Consider the following 21,910-nt stretch of genomic DNA (forward strand, 5'->3'; position numbering starts at 1 on the left):
CCCATCCCGAGTGGACGATAGTGGGCTGGAAACTGTGGCTCCTCGTACAGTCTCTGACCACGTTGCCATCACGAAGCCAGAGCCCACCGTTATGACGGTAAATTGGAAAAAGTCCTATTCTTCTTTTTTGTTTTTTCTTTTTTCCCTAAAGTATATGAAAGTGGTCCAATTTTTTTGTAATTGTGTTTTTTCTTATCTCAGCCTAAACCGACATGCATGGTGCAGCCCATGACCCATGCACCCCCTGCTAGCAATGAGCACCACGAGGAAGAGGAGGAAAAGAAGGTGTGCCTGCCCGGTTTCACAGGATTGGTCAATCTCGGAAACACCTGCTTCATGAACAGTGTCATTCAATCCCTGTCCAACACCAGAGAACTCAGGGATTACTTTCATGGTAAACAAAGATTTGAGCTAAGTGTCTTTTCTCGAAGAGCTCAGAACACCAACTTTTTTTTCACTAAGATACAAATGCCTCGCTGTTTTAGACTCTTAGCAATGGAAAACATCAAGGAAATCCTCTGTGACAATGAAATGTCACTCCCCAGCACACATTCCGGCCAAGGAATTAATACGATTGTCTATCGCAAACCGATTTTCCTCTTTTTGATCTCTTTTAGATCGAGCGTTTGAGTCAGAAATCAATTGCAATAATCCGCTGGGAACAGGAGGCCGGCTCGCCATTGGCTTTGCAGTGCTGCTTAGGGCGCTTTGGAAAGGAACGCACCATGCCTTCCAGCCCTCAAAGCTCAAGGTACGTATGATATTCACTGTATGTGTTGTCTAAAGCTCTTAGCATCTTCTCATCAATATGCTTTCATCATGCTTTTACTGTAACTTTATTTTGCAGGCAATTGTGGCCAGTAAAGCCAATCAGTTTACAGGCTATGCTCAGCATGATGCTCAGGAATTCATGGCCTTTTTGCTTGACGGCCTCCATGAAGACTTGAATCGCATTCAGAATAAGCCATACACGGAGACAGTGGACTCTGATGGACGCTTGGATGAGGTTGGTGTTTAGGGAGGAGGCTGATGATGTGTTAAAATGACCATTGTGACATAGATGGCTCATTTTGTTGAATATTTCTGTTGTTTGTCACAGGTGGTGGCAGAGGAGGCATGGCAAAGGCACAAAATGAGAAATGACTCATTCATAGTGGACCTCTTCCAAGGCCAATTCAAATCCAAGCTTGTCTGTCCCACATGCTCCAATGTACTGTGTGGTACTTTTCACATCTGGATTTAAGTTCGCAGTCACTCGTCAGTAATTATTTTCTCCTCCTCTCATCCTTCAGGTGTCTATAACATTTGACCCCTTCCTATACTTGCCCGTCCCGTTGCCACAGAAACAAAAAGTGCTCTCAGTTTTCTACTTCGCCAAGGAACCACATAAAAAACCCATTAAGGTGAGTTTAGAAAATAATTTCCTGTCAAAAGGTAAAGATGTCTCACTTTGACTATTTCCCCACATGCATGTGGCAGTTTTTGGTGAGTGTGAGCAAGGAGAACTCCAGCACTGCAGAGGTCCTTGAATCCATCTCCAGGAGTGTTAGGGTGAAGCCTGAGAACCTCAGACTCGCAGAGGTTAAAGCTACCCTTTTGTATTCCAAGTTTCAAACTGTTGTACCAGTGTTTTGTATGTTCGTACTGAGCTTGTTTCCTTTGACTCAGGTGGGGAAGAACTGCTTCCAGCGATCATTTGTGCCCTCTCATTCCCTGGACACTGTGTCATCATCAGACATGTTGTTCTGCTTTGAGGTGCTTTCCAAAGATCTGGCCAAGGAGAGAGTTGTGTTGCTCCGAGTGCAGCAGGTAAAACAAATTTGGTTTCAGGAAGTGTTTCTGGAAGTTGAGTTGAAAATACATGAAGTCCTCAGGTTACGACTTACTCGACCTGCGACTTTGCGACAGCCGTGCACACTGCAGAAAAATGCGACCAGATCAGATTGTTTGGCCCGTATGCGACCCGTAACCGCTTTTTTTTTTTTTTTAATGATGGTCTGAACAGCTCAATTAATTTCTTTCCAATCTGACTCGGAGCAAAACGATGGACCCCGTTTACTTTCGTAAACACTACGTCATGAGTGGCGTAGTCTCCTCATCACACGCGGGTCACTGGGGACGCATATACAAGGGCGCCTTTGTAATGTATTATGAACACTTGAAAAAACTTTCACATGATGGCCCCACTTCTCAGTAATGTTGGTAAGTAAGTGTAGTTATATATATATATATATATATTTATTTATTTTAGATTTAGGGAGTATTAATGGTTTAATTCCGATTTCCACGGAAATTCATGTTACATTGCCAGCATAGGAACCGAAATTCTTTGTAAATTGCGGACTTCCTGTATGTGTTTTGTGGCGTCAAATGATATACAATTAGCTTATTTTTCCCTCCAGCGACTACAGGTTCCCAATATCCCCATCTCTAAGTGTGCCTCTTGCCTGAAGCCTCCGGTGTCTGAAGAAGACAAACTGAAGCGTTGTACTCGCTGCTACAGTGTCGGCTACTGCAATCAGTGAGTTGTGTTTTCGTATGGTGGCGCACCACGCATTAAACATCCATCTCGTATTTCATTGTTCTTCTCTTTATCCTGGCAGATTGTGTCAAAAGACCCACTGGCCCAATCACAAAGGTCTGTGTCGACCCAACACCGAAAATGTGGGTCTGCCATTCCTGGTTAGTGTACCCGAGTCCCGGCTTTCCTATAGCCGCCTCACTCAGCTCCTGCATGGCTACTCCAGGTACAAATTCTCCTCCCTCAAAAAAAAAAGATATTTTGAGTAATTTTCCCACCATATTTATTTTATGTGTGCAGAACACATTTGTGGCCGTTGTAGTTGGATCATGGCAACATTATGTGTATCAATACAGACAATTTATTATGTAATGATTGAAAGGATAAAACTGCAACTCCAAGCTTAACACTTGATAAAGGGTTGACTTGATACACTTTAATCTATTGTCTCATGTATATAACTGGTGTTTGCAAGACAGAATCTAGATGTCCGGTCTTCTATTGCCAGAAGGTTGCAACATATACTAGATTAGTTAGCATATTATTTGTTACGTCCCTATTAACTCATTCACTACCAGCCGAGAAAAAAAAAAAAATGAGTCTTTGACGTCTTCAGCCGTCAATGGCAGTAAATGGGTTAAAATGCCATCCCTTATCTTCTTGTGCAGGTTTTCAGTCAATGTGTTCCAGCCTCCCTTCCAGTCAGGGAGGACATCCCCCGAAATATCTCCAGCGCTCCCGACACCACCAGCAGGTTCTCAAAGTGGTCCAGGCGCAGGAGATGAGGCCGTGGGTGCAAACAGTGCTGTGGAAATAAGTGACTGTGGACCCAAGAGTGGCACGCCGATGCTTGACTCCACAAAACTACACACCTTTACCTCAGCCCTTGATTCTGGTGATGCCGTTCCCCTTACGTCCCCCCAGAAATCTCTCTCCACCACACAGACTTCAGACTCTGGGTTCTCAGAGTCCATTTCCTCTACTTCCTGCTGCTCTATGGACACCCATGTTGAAAAAGAAACCTCTTGTGAGAAGGCCGTACGGCCAGAAGGTGATACTTGTGTTTTTTTTTTTTTTTAAATCATGATATCCATATTTATTTTGTTGTCAATTATTCTTATTCAACTTGGCTGTTCCCTGTTTTCTAGCTGCAGTAGCTGGGTATCAACAACCTAATGATCCATCTTCAGGTCATGCTGGTCAATTCTACATCAGTCTGCTGGATTCTAACAACAAGGAGCAGAGACTGGATGAAAAAGGTCAGAACCATTCTGTGGATTGGCCCCTTAAATTTTTTTGGGAAATAGGCGAACCATAACGTAATCTTTTCCTGTAAATGAAATTTGATGTTTGAAAGAGTCCCATTACACGTCAACGCTGGAATTGATTTGTTGCAACCCATTCTGCAGAAGACATTCTGGTTGACCTCCCAGACGATGCAACCGTAGAATTGGTATGGAAAAACAACGAGCGTCTAAAGGAGTATGTCTTGGTGAGCTCAAAGGAGCTGGAATATGAGGAAGATCCCAGTTCTTTGAGTGAGACAGCCAGGGCGGGGCACTTCACCTTGGAGCAGTGCCTCAACCTTTTCACCAAGCCGGAAGTGTTGGCACCAGAAGAAGCATGGTAAAGCTCTCCATATAGATGTTATGTTTCATTGTAATGTGTCCGCTTCTTGGGGCTCTGACCCCTGCAAGCAAAATTAAGCTTCAATTTAAAAATTAACTTGTCATTTTAACAATTGTATTCTTTTTAAAGAGCTAATGTCCTGACAATGGCGATTGTAAACTGTATGGTGCTCTATTTCTACCGCGAAAGGTACTGTCCAAAGTGCCAGCAGCACCGTGAGGCCTCCAAACAACTGCTTCTGTGGCGTCTTCCCAACATTTTGATCATCCAACTGAAACGCTTCAGTTTCAGAAGTTTCATCTGGAGAGATAAGATTAACGACATGGTTGACTTTCCTGTCAGGTGAATGCCTATTGAATAATATTTTTTTCTTTTGTGTTTTTTTTGTTTTTATATATATGTATATTTTACTTGTGTGCAGTGTTCATCCAATTCCATAACATTTTCTCTTCTAGGAATCTGGATCTGAGTAAATTCTGTATTGGTCAGAAGGACGAGATGCAACACCCACCTATCTACGACTTGTATGCAGTCATCAACCACTATGGGGGGATGATCGGTGGCCACTACACCGCCTACGCTCGCCTGCCAAGTGACAGAAACAGCCAGCGTAGTGATGTTGGTGAGTTAATTTATTCTTATGAACCTGTGAATATTGACTGTGCATGTATGTTCCTTGTTACCAACCTAACGTCTGCCCTCAAACAGGTTGGCGTCTGTTTGATGACAGCACTGTAACAATGGTGGAAGAGAGCCAGGTGGTGACGCGATATGCCTATGTCCTCTTCTACCGTCGCCGGAATTCCCCCGTGGAGAGGCCGCCGCGCTTCCTCAGGCCGGTCGGAGCAGACTCTCCTCCTGCAATGGGAGCTACTGCCAGTCAGGTGAGCGCACCGCAACAGGCTATTGTGGATGCTGTGTTATAATATCACAAGACATGCTTAGAAATTGTGATTGAGATATTCATTTCTTTCAAAATGTCTTATGGGAAGTGCTGTTGCATGCAAAAATCTATTTTCTGCTATACAATTCATCTATATCTAGATTAGATGAGTTACACTCAACAACAGTGCCCTATCTGATCTACAGTTGGAACTTTCTGATATTTCTTTTAATATAACACTGGGTCAACTGTCATGAAGAATTCGCCTCCCAAGGTTTGGGACCCTCATTTCACTTTAAGATGTTTTCTTGATAGTCTGTCTTTGGGGTTATTGGTGAGATTGTCATATGGAAATAATGTGTATGGTGAATGCATTTTGGCAAATGTTGCTTTCATTACGTTTTTGTCAAATTTTCCTTTAACCTGTTGCTTTTACACAAATTGAATTGTTCCTGCTGAAATTAATACTCAGTGGCGTTCCAAGTGCCAAGATGAAAGCTTCTTTTGTGCAACTTCTGAGGCATTTTCAGTATTGTTGCGCGAACCTGATTGTGCGACAGCAGCAACTGAAATTTGTTATGAGTTGAGAGGATATTAACTAGATCAGGGTTTACCAACCTACTTCTTGGGTACTGATAAATGCAAAGGGCTACCCAGTTGGACTCACTTCTGAGGTTTAACTCAAATAGATGAATATCAATTTGCAACACTGTTTCTATTCATCTCTGCAAGTGTTTGCATTTTCAAATGATCACTTACACATTGCTAGGAGATCACCGTGTTCATCAATGGTGAGCTATTTTCAGAACAGGCCCGTGGGCTACTCATGTGCTCCTTGGATGGGGTACCAGGTTGGTGACCCTTGAACTAGGTAATTGATTGGGCGGTATTTATTTGATCATTAAGGTTTTGGTCTAATGTGGAATTAGACCTGTTTTACATGCAATCTCTTGAAGTACTAAGAGGCAGAACACTACTTGGTAACAACAAATAGGTGGTGCAAGTAATCAAGATCTAACTAATTTACTGTTTGCCTCAGAACCCACACTAAAATGTGAGTAGGTTTTTAAATGAAAGTTTTGATACTTATTTTATATATATATATATATATATATATATATATATATATAAAATCACAATTATTTTGATTGATTTCAAAATGAAGAATGATAAAATGATTATTTATTGATTTCAAAACTTAGAATTTATTCAACTACCAAAACAAAACTACCACTGGCATCATGACCATTTTAGTTGAACTCTTGATTCTTGTGTTTTCAAGCTATGCCTTTGCTTCATCGCATCTTTGCACACATTCAAACCACCAATAAGCATCTCATCGTCCCTTAATTATATTGATTTCATCTTATTGTTTTTCTGTTTTATTTTCACATGTCTCGGGACTCATTGGTCCAACCTAGGACTGCAGTTTTCCATTTCCTGGTATATCATTTGGAAATGGAGTGTGTATGATAATAACAATTCCTTGAATCCGCTATTGATAGTCTTATGCCGCAGCTTTCGCTCCACAGTAGGACACAGACACATTAGCTCTTCTGATAAAATTGATGACACTGAATAATGCAATCACATAACTATAGTTAGATTTTAGAATATGCAGCTCGACCAGCACTGCTGTTTCTACGCGACCTTAGACTTTGTAATTTCTATATTTTATATTAGATACTCAAAGACTTATTTAATGTATCTGAATTTCATTTGGACACAATTTTACCAGTAAAAATTACAAGAACCCGCGCTTTGGAATTTCACATAATTTTTCCCTGACGAGGTCGAAAGGCCTCTCCCCTGGTGGCTTCGTCTTGGAATTCCTTACACTACAAAAACTCCCCATGAAATGTAACTTGAAAGAACTACGAGAAAATAGGTTGTAACAAACAAAAATAAGAATATTGTTGATGTCCTGTGTAAAATACATAGGTTCAATTTTGTATTTTTTTTTCTTGTTAATGGGATGTCTGTAACGCAGAAACACCATTCACGTATAAATAAAAAAAATCTGAAGTAAATGGACAAGTGTTTTTCACAGGCCAGTGACAATATACTGAAATAATAGAAATAAAATACAGTCAAAAAAGATTAATACCTGCTGCTCCTGTTGTGCATGCTGAGTCATTCATGCATGGAGTACATGCTTACAATAGCATTTGAGCAGAAGAACATTGAGCTCGAGCTTGAGTAATATAACTTGTTTTTCGCATGTTGCAAAGCTTATCAGCCTTTTGACTCTTGTTGTATTACCTTTATGCATGTGTTCCTACACAGTTTGTGAGTGAATATTCATTAGTTGAAGGAATAGCACTCCTAGAAGTCAACGCTAATTTATATATATATATATATATATATATATATAAAAGAGACGTCTTATATTTAAACACAATTCATATTTAATTTTGTCATAAACTCCAACTTCATTGTGATTTAAACAGTTTAAAGCACCCGAAAGGAGGGCAGAATTGTCACAAGTAATGTGGTGCGTTCAGGGTACTTTCACAACGTCCGGAACTTGCACGTACACCTTGCCATTTGGCACAATCGCATTTCTTTGATTATGACATTCAAATCTTGATTAAATTTCAAGAAATTGATGACTGCCCAGCCCTCGTCACTGTGTCACGGTTGGCTTTTGTGTTTGAAAGTGATGAGGCTGACCGCGGATGCTCAGGTTTCACTATTTATCTGTTCCTTCTATCCTATCTACTTTTCTGCTTTTTACTTATTTTGCTTATGAAAATCTTGTTTCAACAATGATTCTTTAAATCGTCTACATACTGAAGTATTTTCTGCTGCTTTGAAATAACAATCAAGTGAGCAATGATATCTGTAACTCCACGAGGAATCAAAACAGCTATTCGACTCAATACGTCAAATCCTAATGACAGTGTTTATTAGCCCACGCCTTTTCCCAGAAGTTGATACCAGTTTCCGCCAATCGCAGGCCTCTCTAATATGGCGGGAACTGGAAGAAGACGAAGGTCTTGATGAAGCGCCGCGCAGACCTTTCCTCTTGGGGCTGAAACGGCGACAAGCCCAGAGGACAAGCAATGAGGAAGATGAGGACCATGCAGAAGGGCATCATCAACACATGGGCAGGATGTCAGATTGTCCTGATGATGATCGTGCGCGATATTTTGTTCTGGGAACCTTGGCTGCTCTGTTTGCACTTCTGGTCAACTTGGTCTACCCACTTCTTTACAAATCAAACTGGGCCTGAGTCACAGACCTGAATTACTCAGGACGCTTGGAAACTACAGATTGCTGTTTTGGGTGGAAGACATCTCAACTCAAATAGTAAAGTGGATCCTCCGAATGTGACGAAAACATGTATTAGGAAAATATGATCAGAAAGGAGAACAAGACAAAGCAAATCTGCAACATTTGATCTCCCTCGCAACCCAGGCCTTAATTTACTCATTTATAATTTGATGTGGTAACCCAAAAGTCTTGTTTCTGTTGAGAGGAACACTTTTTATTATGTTTTGATTGCAAGGAGTCCTCCCTTTCTAGTATCGGTATCAAAATATGCTTCTGTACGCCATTGGGGGGTATAACTGTAAGCAAAAAAAAAAAAAAAGAAAACGCTCCACATTGATTCAAAGCTGTTTCTTGATGTCTGAGTTTTGCAGCACGCTGCTTGATATCGTCACCAATTGTTTAAGTAGGCCGTCTAGAGGGTATGGTGTGACTTCACTCCATTAACGACACAGGTGTTAGGAATGCAAGCCTGAGCAGGATTGTTGTGCCTGGCTTTTGTGTTTTCATAGTGTGGCAATTCTCCCATACAGACTTGTCACACACCCGCCATGTGTGAACTAGAAATTTGTGCGCAACCACATAAGCGGTGTGATTTGATAAAACCTTAACGGCGATCGTAATTTTCGGATTGCGGCGTTTTTTGAGACGTGAATTCCATAGACATTAATTTTGAAACTGTCACAATTTGGTTGTGAAATTGACTTGCATTGTGGATCCGAACGTTACATTGATCAACACAAGTGACGTTTCAAATTTCCCCATTGTGGGACTAATAAAGGACATCTTTATCTTTACACCTAACATTCTATTTGCATTGCAGAAGTAGTTTTAATAAATACAAGTAGTTTTGACAGAGTACTGTTATTACTATAGCTATGAATGGTGCTTTTCAAACAAACTCCAAGCCCCCACCACAAGTCAGCAGGCGTGCTGTCACCCGGTAGAAATTTGTATCAGAACGTGTCGTATGATGTTTCACCGTAAGTGTTGCTAGACTCCAGACTGCGGAAGAGAAAAAAGATGCTTAAGTTTGTGGGAGAATGCGCACTCGGACAGATTTTACAGGAAATACCCTCGTTTCATGGTCACTCCACCCAGAGAGCATACTTCCCATGAATGTGCGTATATGACACAGTTAAGTCAAAGGGAGGATCTGTACAGCCCCTCAAAAGTTTACAGCCGTGCTACTTTTCTGATTTTAGCACATTTTATGATGAAAGCAGTAGTCGGCACGGTAAGCCACACTACACATTAAATTTCAATTCATTTCTATCAGAATTCACTGTGGTGATTTTGTTCAGAAAATACACTGTACTACATTTAACTGTTGTATGATTGTGAAATATGGATCCCTGATTTGAAAAGTGGATTCTGATTTGTGTTTCCCCGAATGAAACTAATTCATAATCAAAATATAGAACATGTGATGACAATTTGGATTGTTTACCTGAAGAACCACCAGCAGTGACCTCTTGACTGACTTTCCTCTATGCATTGAAAAGTACTGACTGTTATCGGACATAATGTGCTTAGTTCCTGACCTTGATATTTGAAGTCTGATTGGTCTTTTCAGTCAAGATATGTTGCGTTTACATCATATGTAATGTTCAATTCTTTAACACATCCTGAAGTGACCTATCTAAGTTGTTTGCATCTATTGTTTTGATTTTACTTTATTGCTCCTTTTTTCCCCAAAGTATATTTCTGTTGGATCTTCATTTTAAGCCATAGTTTGTTGAGTTCAGCCACCACTACGTTTTATTACATATGTGATGTTAGCTGTATGTTAAGAGCACCTTGCAGCTTATTATGTAACACTGTGTGAAACTATTTTAAAAGTTATGTTTTTTAAAAAATTTTTATTGGTGTGTGATAGATGATGTGAAGTCTGAATGTTGGTTCCTGTTCTGCTGTTGATTGTATTGAAATGCCGGTCTCAGGGATTTTCCACTGCAGCCTTCCTATTTGCCTTAGTCCAACTGTAAATATACATGTATAGAATTGTACAGTTTATTCTTACCGTACTTTTCATTTCAATCCCTTGTGTGAAATGTTTCTTAAAGTTTTTAGTTCCCTTAAAACAATGTATTTAATGTCCTTCTCCTAAACTGGCTTCCTTAATATATGTAAAGTTTTCTATGATTGGAAATTAATAATAAAAAAAATTATAATCAATGCAATTTGTAGCTGGACTCAGCATGGTTATTGACAGATGATGAAATAAAACTGCCTGATTCATTGTCAATACTGGTTTATTTTACAGGCATCAAGTCAGTCATTATTCAGCGCTGACCTGGACTCTGACGGACCACCTACGTTGACTCCGGAGGTGACCTCCGGTGTCTTTGCGCATTCTGGTGACTGCGCGACAGCATCGTACAGCAACATGGAAGATGTGGACTAATCTGAAACAAGGGATGCAAACGTGACCCGACTAACATCACATGGGGGCACATTAAATTAGAGCTAAGATCGTACTTGGCCGACACACACATTGGTGCTCATCTTTACGTCAACACCTCAATTGGGCCACCTGATGCTGCAGTGTTGCAAGAGCTGGACTTGAGTGCTGTCACGTGGAAGTACTAAAAAATATGCTCAGACTAACCACACACTTCACGTGGACAAATGTGTCAAGATACTTGGCAATTACACTTTATGAGCATCTCGAACTGCTTCTACTCTTCTGGGAAGTCTGTCCACGGTTTTTGTGTCTTGTCGTTCAAACGGGAACTGGCTAACATTGATGTTGAGCGAGGGTGTCACTCGCGGCTTCTCCTTTCGTTCATACTTTTGGTTTTTGATTGAGGTCAGGGCCTCAAGTTCTTCCACAACAAACTCATGGCTGTGTCCCAATAATAGGGTCCATTTAGGGTAATTGATTTGCTTACATAAATATGTATTAATGTTGCTAAAGATATACTGACCTGTAGTCCCATTCATGAAATGCATATATGAACGCCATAGGCTTGCAGAACCTGCTGCTGAAACTGTTCCAAACTTCTCATCAAGAATTGAGTGGCGCATCTCCAGCCTCCCGCTTGTCAATGCACTTTGTGGTATGTCAAAATAAAAACTTCACTGCTGACCAGTCCTGTTGATTTAATTGTGAATGTGAGCTAAAGTGCATTATGTATCCTTTTGTTTTCTGTACGGGTTATTACCTGGTTTGATAAGTGTGTGCCCGTGTTGCATTGAAATTGTAGCAACAAAACATGACCACCAACTGACCTTTTTTTTTGTTTTTTTAAAAAAGAGTACATTTTTTCCATTTGTTGGTGTATTTTGACACATGTCTTTTAACTTAGATTTTTAATTCTGAAAACTGTTTTAATTCTGAAAACTGTTATAGGCTTGAGTGTAAACTGAACTGTGCATGTCTGCATGTTCTTACATGTAACCAAGTCACCACCTTGATAGATTTTTTTTCTGTTCGCGCCCCATACTCCTTTGTAACGGGCCGCATATTAATTGGAGGGTCTATGAAAGCTGCCGTGGATACGTGTAAATAAAATAATTTCAACAATTGGTAACATTGTAAGGTATTGCTGAATGACTGCTCTCCATATCCCCTTTGGGGCCGGACGTAAGGACCTTTCTAAACTAAATTGATAAGAATACTTTGGATTATTTTTTTTCTACCCCTCTCCCAATAGAAATTTAGAGGGCCAACAAACGATCAAACGTGATCACGATGACAAAGTGGCGGTGCATTCATTTATATCGCCAAGAGGTGGCGCTCAAGTCGCCTGATATTAACCCGCTGAAGAAGAGTTCAGAGCGGTTGATAAGGAAGTTAACGAAGCGGCTTACCGTCAACTCGGGCTGTGGTTCGGCAAAATTGAAGTGTCTTGGAACATTGACCACACGAAGCGGGGCACTCATGGCTGACACAGGTGGGGACAGCAGCCACCATGCTGACGAAAATGACGACACCGGCGATTACCGACTTGTCTCTCAATCTGCGCCCGGGGCAAACAACGGCCCGAGGGTGTTTCCTGCCGGTCACGAGCAGAATAAAAAAATTATCCTGCATGTGGACCTGAACAACACCATTCTGGTGTCAGACGCTGTGACGTGCCAAGGAACTGTGGCCGCCCTGGATTATTTTATGACGACTGTCACTTGGGGCAAAATGAGTAAAGGTAAAACCTTTTTCCTCAATTCTTAAAAAAAAAAAACGGGAAAGAGTTTGGTTTGTGCTGAGTCAGGTGATGCAGAGTGGATATGTCGATTTTAATGTAAAAAAACAACAGCTTCTATTCGAACATTATTTTAAACAAAATCTTCTGTGGAATGTTGCCAATGGGGAATGGCAGGTATTCAGCAGCAGTGTTTCCCAACCTTTGTGAGCCAAGGAACATGTATTACTTTTACTTCACATTTCGGCATTCACGGGACTCCACCAAAGATGTCCCAAAAATTCTATACGCAATAAAATAATTATCTCAACTCAATTTATTCACAGCTCTGTTTTCACAGTTTGAATTTTGGGCTGGTTTAGTTCAACACAGTGGGCATCGTGTACAGTGGACCCCGTATAATCACAATGATTAAATTGGAAGTTTATCAGCATTTTTAAATATTTTTTTTAAAAGGTAATTTTTTTTCACCACCCAATGCAAAACATGCCAATTTCCATATCCCCGATAACTAGCAGGTGGCTCTACTGTATTTTATTGCATGAATCGCAACGTGCGTCCAAAAATTAAATGGATCTTCTGCCATCTAGTGGAAGCATTTATTCATTCTGCCTGTCACTGTGCATCACAGGCGTAGTAAGACAAACAGAGCTGCATTATTTGTATAAATAAATAACCCCCCCCCCCCCCCCACACACACACACACCCACACACACGCGCACACACTTGTGGAACAATTTGTTGAAATTTAATAATTTTTCTCTGCACACGTGATGATTTCTCGTGGTACTCTGGAAATAGACAGTTGTGCGGAATGTTTCTATTTCATATACTTTAAATATACTTGTACAAACAAGGCCAAATAAATTTAGGATGGTGACTGTTTTAAGGTGTATAACTCCCTCATCTCAAATATTGCTTTCCATTCACAGGCAAGTGGGAATGGTTGAGTGACTCACCTTCTCTGCTTCCTCCATGTGATGATGCCATCAACTACTACTCTCAGTTTGGAGCGACTCCCAGGTTCACCTCCAATGCAGGGAGACGCTTTCGTGGGATTCTGGAGGAACATCTGAACCTGCTTCGCTGGCCTGAGGGTGTAAAGGTAATTATCCTCTCAGATGGAATGGACAATTTGAACCAAATGAAAGCCTTATTACATGGGGAAGCAACCCATGACTACTGAATGCATGCAGATCATTCATCCTTCTGTTGGGACTCTCTGTGACTTTTGGGAAAAAAACAATGAGTATTTTATTTTTTTATTCATTAATTTTCAAGTTAAATGTGAAGATTATAGTCTTCTTGTTATTATTTATTTATTTTTGCTCAGAATACGTGTTACTGCAGCCAGTGTGTGACAACTGGCACCAAAATTTAATGAGCTATTTGACCTTTGGTAAGGAAAACAAGGATGAATCCTAGAACAAATAGTTTCTAGAGAAAGCAGAACATCTGATACTTTGTGCTCCATGAACTACATACAATATATGAAAAATTAACCTTGCTCACGCCCACAGATGACCTTACGGTCATGTGTCCAGATGAAAGTGATGACTTTTTGCTCAGATTTACAGACTGAATGTGATCTGAGCTTCATTAGCTAAAATCACAACAATGTAAAATAAATAATTTAATTGACTGTTATTTTGAAAATATGTATTAAGTTTAATAGTGCTTTTTGACATCTGTCTGCACACTCCAAGTGATATGATATAAAATGGTGACGAAACCCAGAAGCCGATGGCATTTTTGGTTGCCTTTAATTTCATAATCAATAGGTAGACTCAAAAAGTCACTGATAAGAGTGGGAGACAATCGTGAAAAAAATCTGTTGAATTAGATTTTTCTGCTGATTAAAACTGAAGTTGTCATGCTGATTCCAAAATTCCAGTCTGTTTTCTTTCTCCCGGGTCATTTTCTTTCTCTGCGGTATGCCCTCCAGGTAAGCAAAATTTCACTGATTAGCTTTAGTAGTGAGACTGTCGTAAGAAAATCCCATTACGATAGAACTCATCTACAGCAATGTGGCAACTTGTTTGTGCAGTCATAATTGAGAATCCCAATAGGTCAGTATTTGCTACTTGAAAACAGAATGCCATCATAGTCGGAATTAAGAGGATTAGTGCTGGATTTTCTCTGAACATTGTAACCATGGGCAGAGTGTAATAAGTTCTATTTTGTTTTATGCAATTTATTATTTTTTTTTCAAAGCTCATACCCATTGTTTATTAGTGTTTTATTTAGATACATGCACATTTATTTCATATTTTTGGTGAAAACAGGGATCTTATAGAAAACCCCCTGGGTGCTCCTGGCTAGAACGGGTGTGCAGACTCCTCCAAAAACAAAAACCAGCATGATGGATGGTCAAAGATGTTTTCTAAACTACATATAAAATGAATAGGAAATGGCTTAAACTAAAACACTGAAAACAAACCGTACATACATAAACTAAAAAATATATATGTGCAAAGCAGAATAATAAAAACACAACTGCTGGTTAGGCTCGGGGATTTTTATTTATTTATTTATTTTATATAGCAGCAATCAAATTATGCGTTTACTCCGTTGTCTTTCTAGTTATTACGGCATACTAGTAGTTGTGTTAACCTGCTTTCTTGGTTTGGTCACCTGATCTTCCAAATGTAGCGAACGGCCTGGGTTGCCTGCCCTGCTGCAGTTCACCATTGTTAATATTAAGGTGTATCAACAATAAAACACTCAGTGAATGCTGTAAGAACAAACGCTTAATGCAAATATCGCAGATGTGCAACATGCAACTTGTAAACTTTCTTATTGTGTCGCTGGGGTCTTACTGCTTTAATTGTCACTCCGCTTTCAGACTTCACACAGAATTTGCTTTGTTAGTTTTGCCAACCAACAAGAGCATTAGATTATATTGTGTGTTGATGATGAACTGGCCTCACTACAGGGAGATCGAGAGCTGGCAATAAAGGCGGAAGATGGACGACTCTACCACTGGATCCTTCCTTCCTTTTTCCAGTTGCTCAAAGATCTGACGCAGCAAGGGACAGAGTTTGCCGTCCACTTTCGTACATTTGGAAGCGACCTACCTCGTGTGCTAAGTGCTGTATCCAAAGCACTGACACAGGGCGCTCATCCCCTGTTTCCTGATCTTCCCGATCTGAAGGTGAAATAGAGTCACACTCAATCTAAGCTTCGTCTCCTCCCTGATCAGAAGTGTCGCTCTACATTTGCAAACACGACTGCCGCACAATTTCAATCTCTTAAACAGTAATTTACAAAGGCTGATATTTATTTGAAAATAAATTACTTCTCGGAATCACCACTTGGAAGCTGTTTACCTGCTGCTGCTGCTGCTGGGTCTTTTCAGGACATGATTGTTTCTAGTTTTAGCCTGGTCCTTGTACAAAACTTCCTGTGCTCTGCAAAACCTAGGTATTTGTTGGCCATTTTCCTTGTCGTGTAAATAGAAAGAGAAAGTCAAATGTCCTGTTCAAATCTTGTTTTTTCTCTGAAATCAAGATGACATCTATTTGTCAGTGAACTCTAATGCTGTCTCTGGAAAACGAACGCATGTGAAAACCGGTGGTTTTTGTCATTAGCCTACAAACTTAAAGTGTATGGGACATGAAAAAAAATTAAAACCTTTTTAAGACGGAGTAAAAGTACAATTAATAAGTTTCCAATGATTTCTTAGGTAAAAAATAAAATCAAAAGGCCTAAAAAAAAGATGCAGAAAACTTTCGTGAGCTGGGTCTGCCCACTGCCAGTGCATGCGTGACATCACTGGCCAAACAGGGTTGTCTTCAGACGATGAAGCTCACGATCTGTAAAGTATTGGTCTCTCCGTTCTTATTGTTTAATCAAACGGGAACAGAATTAAACAGCCAGATGTGGCTCGATGATGTGATATCCAGCTTCTTCATGATTTCACTATCACACTGGCCTCGCTTGGAAGATTTTCAAAGAGTAATGGTAAATGCGTGATTATGTGTATCAATTCGAGAAACGGTTCATTGCGACATGGACCTTTTATTGTTTAATACAGGTCTCAATTATTTTTGGATCCCATTACAATTTTGTTTGCAAGATCTCAACATGGGCAAAAGGTTTAGGATACCCTGTGGTGTGTTGGCACATTTTGTTTGGTCTTTCTTTTTAAAACTAGTAGCGAGGCATCCAGAGATTGAATGTATTAAGACTTTACAAAGAGGAGCACATTGACGCATGCAACCCTATATCATCACTAAAATGATTTCTTGAACTGAACAAAATGTTCACATTTCATGCGCTCAACTGAGTGCTACAAAATATTTGAAGCCACACTCGAGTAGATGAGCTCACCTTCATCCTGCAAACGATTCACACACAAAAAGGCTTTCCAGCATCCACACAGATAAAACTCTGACGAGTGTCACCTCGGGTGAGATCGATTGCTTCCACGTCATAAAATCTCAGTCTCTCTTCTCACATCTTATCCTTCACTTTTGGAACAGGTCTCAAAAACTCCAGCCTTATAAAAATTAAATTGCTTTCGCTCTGGAGAAAGAAGTGAAAGTTGTTTTTTTCAAGGCTGTCAGGCTAAGTTTGCCGTGGAAAGCGTATTGAGTCACTTGCTCTCATCTTCCAGAGAGAAGGCGAGAGTGCCGAGAAGGCAGACTGTGATTGTGCATGGCATGTGGTTTCTGAAAGGCTGCATTGATCCACCATGAAAAAGTTGTAGTCTAAAAATGGGGCTGTTAAAACAACTTTGTACGAAGTCAAGGAAACTTGGAGAGAAAGCTTTTGACTTTCTGCTGTCACCTCCGTGAGGGTGCGGTTTACTGCAGGTTTTCATTTTGATCTTGTAATAGTGGTTTAGTTATTGTATTTAAAAATAAATACCTATCTTCAAATAAAAGCCCTCAGGAAAAGAATAAAACTGTATCATTCGATATCTGCATTTATCTTAAGATTTTTAATGAAAAATAGCGCATGCTTTCATGTGTAAAAATACACACCTCTCTAATGAACATGTGCTACCCTGCCGTTGAATAAAAAGGTGCCACCATTCACTATTTGAGGAAATGTAAATTTTCCCAGAACGTTCATGTAATATTTCCTGTGAAAATAATATAAATTGGAAGCCGTCAATCACCTAGTCATCACGCTGTTGCAAAATCCTAACTGGACTTCTCTCCTGCTCAGTTAAGTGTGAATACGACACCAGGCAAGATCCGCTGCAGCTCGAAAGGGATTCTTCTGAGCCGAGGCGCAGAGCGGCTGTCGACCCGCGATGGCGAGAGAGGCCTATACCAATTCTTTAGCGGTGCAAACGGGCTCGGAGGCTTTCAGGATGATTATGAATGGTACAGCTAATCCCCCACGTGTGATCGAGGTGACTTCAGTCTCCTGTACGTACCCTCATCCGCTTTTTTTTTTTTAATTATCCAAAGGTGGATGACGAAGAAGTTCTCCATCCAGGGTGGGAAGCCGCTGTGGGTGGACCCTTTTGACGAGCGCGTTCAACACATCTTCATAGATGACAACATACGACAGAATGACGAAGATACCGTCGTGCATCCCAAGGTATTGACACAACTATGGACTTTGACACAGATGATTTTCTTCACTTATTTTCCTCACCCATTTTCCATCTCATTTGACTGCTCATTTATATTATTTCATACTCTGTAGAAGGAGCGGGATGCAGTAGTTTCTTTGCCTCATAAACTTTAATTGACATGTTTTTTTTGTTGTTGTTTTTTTGTAATGTCAAGTCCCATTTCGGGAGAACAACATTTTAAAGCTACTTCAAATAGTGTAACTTCCTGACTCAGCTCTTCTTGGAGTAAACTGCTGACTGCCGCTGCTGGTGTGTTGGTTCAGTCGATGAAAGTCGGACGTTGGCAATTCCGTGATAAAATTTATAGAAGCTTTAGTCATTAAGAGCTTCAAGGCCTTCATCATGTGCTCTAGTCAGCAGCTACTTAAGTTTATTTGGCCTACTGGCGAGTTTCGTTTTCATTGTGTTTCTTTCATGTTGAAAACAAAACAAAAAAATAGCAGAACCGATTTGTGCTGAACTTTATAGGCCAAGTTAGACGCCATTACAATTTGATGTAAATTGGTAAAAAGTAACTACGGGATGTTAAGCGTTTTACTGCTTTGAATGTGAGTCTGCTCACTTCTGGTCTATGTACTTCTTGCTTCTGCTTTGCCCTTTGCTGACACAGTTTGTTCTTTTGGGAAAAAGTGTTGCAAAAAAGACTGCTGAAAGAGAAACAAAACAACTGAACAGAGTTCTTGTGAGCTTCACCAAAGTCTGGCAAGCTTTAAGATCTAAGTTGGCGTGTTTTTTTTTTTTTTTTACTTTGCAGGAACAAAACATTCATGGTTTCCGTCTCATTTTTTAAAAAGGAACTACTAGGTTCCTATAGAGCTTTTACCTACCACATGCCTCTATTGTTTTTACAAGTCTCACAAAGCTCATTGTTGATTGCATTTAGTGGTTTTGACCAAAATATGTTGACACACATTCTGCCCAGCATCACTTCTTTTTTTCCAGAGTAATGAACTCTAGAAGGAAGTTGGACTTCGAGTAATTATACCACTTTTAATGGGCTCCTTTCGACTGCAGTGTCAGGTTAGACATGTTGGGGAAAAATGATATAACAGCATGCACACCAACATTGGAGTTTTCTTTGACTCCCCATTAATCATTTGCAAACTGTTGGTCTGAGATTTTGGCTCTGAGGCATTCTAAAATTTGTCACTTTGCAGACCAACACTTAATTCCTAGTTTGTGCAAACTTTACGAACTCCAGAAAAGTATGTTTTTTATTTTGCATGTTTGCGCGATATTTCAAAACGGACAATGAAACATGACTCTGTATATGGTCCAGGTTTTCATGGAGCCCGGCGGCTCGGACACTCGCACGGCCTGCATCTCGGAGCTTTATGACATCGCCTTGATCCAGACCGACCTCCTCAAGGCCATTTCTGAGCCCGACTACTTCACCCGCCGCGTTCGCATCTGCCAGGAGAACTATGAGAAGAATGTCCAGCAGGAGTCAAGCTAGAGCGCCGCTGAGTGTCTTATCACTTCTCATCACGTCTGGTCTTGAGGAACTCCATATCAGGGTACCATTAGCTCAGGACTGTTGGAATTTTATAGAAAATGAGGTGTTGGATGAAAATGTTATTTACTTGCAGAATTACTTTGATGTATTTTAAATACCGGTAATAAATAGGTTATAAAAAAAAAAAAGCTATAAACCCTGAAGAGGTTCTAAAGGGTATTAACTAAGCTTATGATTCCGATCCATGTTAAATCATTACCATGGTTACTCAGAGCAACCATAATGGCAAAAAAAATAATAATTGAATCAGGTTGCTTAAATGCATCTGCAACATGTCAACTGCATGCCAAATGTCAGCTGGCAATGTCTGTAGCAACCTTTAGCTCCTCTTTCACCAAAAGCCCAAAAAGGCAAAAATAATGACATTGACAAATTGAAGACAAGGAAAATAATCAGCTTGATTGAGTGAATTTAATTCATGCCAGTCGAGAATCTTGTTGCTTACCAAAGAAAATCATGAATCTCCTCTTTTGAGGTAAAAATAGTGCTCATTATTGTAATGAAATATAATGGAGATGAAGTTGCTTTTTAGTTAACAAAAGGAGAAGTAATTAAAATAAAGAGTGTTTACCCAGGTGTTGGCATCACACCCTTAACATACATTGAGTCAAGTCTATAGTTAAACATAAATTTGTTGTTTTTCTCCCATATGTATTTGAATAATGAGGCACTGAATTAGAGCGACTGTTACAGCAGAGGCTCTATGAATAATGCAGTTAGACAGTAATTACGCCAACAACACTATTTTATTTATTTATTTATTTGTTTGTGGCGGTCGCGCAGTAATTGGGGTCAAATGGAGTCAAAAGCCCCTTTAGTCAATGCTGTTTACATCGATTCAGATGTGGAAGACGTTACTTGAATCCTATGATGAGGTTTTTAGGCCAGTCCCTGTGTAAACACCTCATGAAAAGCTTTGCAATCCAAAGCTCCTAGGCTTGGCCTCAAGATGCTCATCAACATATCTTGTGATGGTTTTTGTCAAATCATTATGCACTCTTGAGTTGCACATCACTATCGAGTGTACTTTGTGATGTGCAATGTTTAAAGCAGTGGGACGACACATAAGGTTGAGCAGTCATTTTACTTGTCTTAACACAACCAGACTGCACATGTAATACTGTGGAATTAGAGTTGTTGTGGTGATTATAATGTGATAGATGTCTATAAAGATATTTTATACCTCCACCATGGAGATTGTTTTATTTGCTATCAGTGATGGACATAAATAAATCATACATAAAAAAGTAAATATTGTGGTTTGTAGCCAAAGAAACCCATTTATTTATTTTTTGCAAGATGGAGCTTTTTGGGGGGTACATTTCCCTTAACTCATTGACTACCATTGACGGATAAATACGTCAAAGATACATTTTTTTTACTTGGCTGGTAGTGAATGAGTTAACAAAGTTTGCATTGTAGTGACCAAAGTCAGCCACATGTAGGAGATGGGATCGAGGTGTACAACTTGATGCTTATCCAAATTAGGCTTTTTTGGCATTCTGCACTCCACTGATGGCCTCAATGGATGGTCCACTCCAGCATAAACATTCTCTGTCATCTTGAAGAAACTTGGATATTTTTATTTCATATTTGCGTTTTACTATTTTTCTTTAGTTTGAAGCAGTTCGGGTGCTTGTTGTTGGCGAAGTTGGTACAGTCATTCTTATCAGTTTTGCAATGCAAATATATCTTTTGCGTAGTGGTCTTCTTTTCTGTTGTGAACTCCTGGTCAAAATTCTGATAAATTCTCAGCATCTCATCCAAAGTTTATTCTTTTTGTCGTTATACATACTGTACATTAAATCATATGAAACATCTATTTGATTACTTCTTCAGTTATCTTTTTTTGTATGCTTCTGTTACATCAAACTGTTTACTGTAGACCCAATCAACTGATATCAGCAATTGATGTTACACGTTTGCAGAGCTGGGCACTTGACCCTTTTTTGACGGTCAGTCCTCCGACCGCAACCTAGGTACCATTCCGGCCTCGACTCTCCGGCCTTATTCATAAAAATTGTCGGCCCCTGAACCCGTTACGACCCGTAAAAAAAAGCATCCGTGCATGACGCCGCCGCAGGAGAGATGCTAAAAGCAGAGGTTTATTTAAGCATCATTAGCTGGCTAATTTGGTGGTAAGTGTTGCGTCAAACCGAAGTCGGTTAACTGTTTCAATTCCCCTCTGTTCTCTCTGTCTGTTTGTGTCCTTCTCCTCCTCCTCCTTATTCGTACCCTTCTTCTTGTTCTTGTCCTCCTCCTCCTTCATTTCCTACTTTGTCTCATTTTTCTTCTTTCTTTTTCTCCACAAAACGTGCCCAATGTATCTAAGTACACACAGTTGGTAGTG

The 21,910-nt window shown here is 40.0% G+C and overlaps 2 protein-coding genes across 5 annotated transcripts in view; both read left to right on the forward strand.

The window, feature by feature from the left end:
* usp19 (ubiquitin specific peptidase 19) overlaps positions 1–11,842 on the forward strand; it is a 22,301-nt gene extending 10,459 nt beyond the window's left edge. For 2 of the 4 annotated variants that reach the window (XM_088291697.1, XM_088291699.1), the window contains exons 10-26: positions 1–97; positions 202–394; positions 618–751; positions 848–1,006; positions 1,100–1,210; positions 1,293–1,403; positions 1,480–1,581; positions 1,669–1,809; positions 2,403–2,521; positions 2,604–2,747; positions 3,190–3,572; positions 3,670–3,780; positions 3,931–4,147; positions 4,340–4,492; positions 4,606–4,772; positions 4,859–5,034; positions 7,993–8,545. The exon at positions 1–97 is cut by the window's left edge. In XM_088291697.1, coding sequence (XP_088147823.1) covers positions 1–97; positions 202–394; positions 618–751; positions 848–1,006; positions 1,100–1,210; positions 1,293–1,403; positions 1,480–1,581; positions 1,669–1,809; positions 2,403–2,521; positions 2,604–2,747; positions 3,190–3,572; positions 3,670–3,780; positions 3,931–4,147; positions 4,340–4,492; positions 4,606–4,772; positions 4,859–5,034; positions 7,993–8,268 — 2,794 coding nt within the window. In that variant the 3' untranslated portion in view covers positions 8,269–8,545. Of the gene's footprint in view, positions 98–201; positions 395–617; positions 752–847; positions 1,007–1,099; positions 1,211–1,292; positions 1,404–1,479; positions 1,582–1,668; positions 1,810–2,402; positions 2,522–2,603; positions 2,748–3,189; positions 3,573–3,669; positions 3,781–3,930; positions 4,148–4,339; positions 4,493–4,605; positions 4,773–4,858; positions 5,035–7,992; positions 8,546–10,572 lie in introns of those variants that run through there. The other 2 variants (XM_088291700.1, XM_088291701.1) reach the window with 1 other exon arrangement.
* A 235-nt stretch (positions 11,843–12,077) lies between these two features.
* LOC148340178 (uncharacterized) lies at positions 12,078–20,635 on the forward strand. The gene is made up of 6 exons (XM_088291709.1): positions 12,078–12,454; positions 13,384–13,556; positions 15,387–15,605; positions 17,627–17,787; positions 17,875–18,007; positions 19,324–20,635. Exons 1-6 carry the CDS (start codon positions 12,193–12,195, stop codon positions 19,498–19,500), a joined length of 1,125 nt encoding a protein of 374 aa, XP_088147835.1. The 5' UTR covers positions 12,078–12,192; the 3' UTR covers positions 19,501–20,635.
* Positions 20,636–21,910: the final 1,275 nt, after the last annotated feature.

This window comes from Idiotropiscis lumnitzeri, chromosome 3 (genome assembly GCF_059441095.1).
Source record: "Idiotropiscis lumnitzeri isolate Australia: NSW breed Sydney's pygmy pipehorse chromosome 3, RoL_Ilum_1.0, whole genome shotgun sequence".
Classification (NCBI taxonomy): Eukaryota; Metazoa; Chordata; class Actinopteri; order Syngnathiformes; family Syngnathidae; genus Idiotropiscis; species Idiotropiscis lumnitzeri.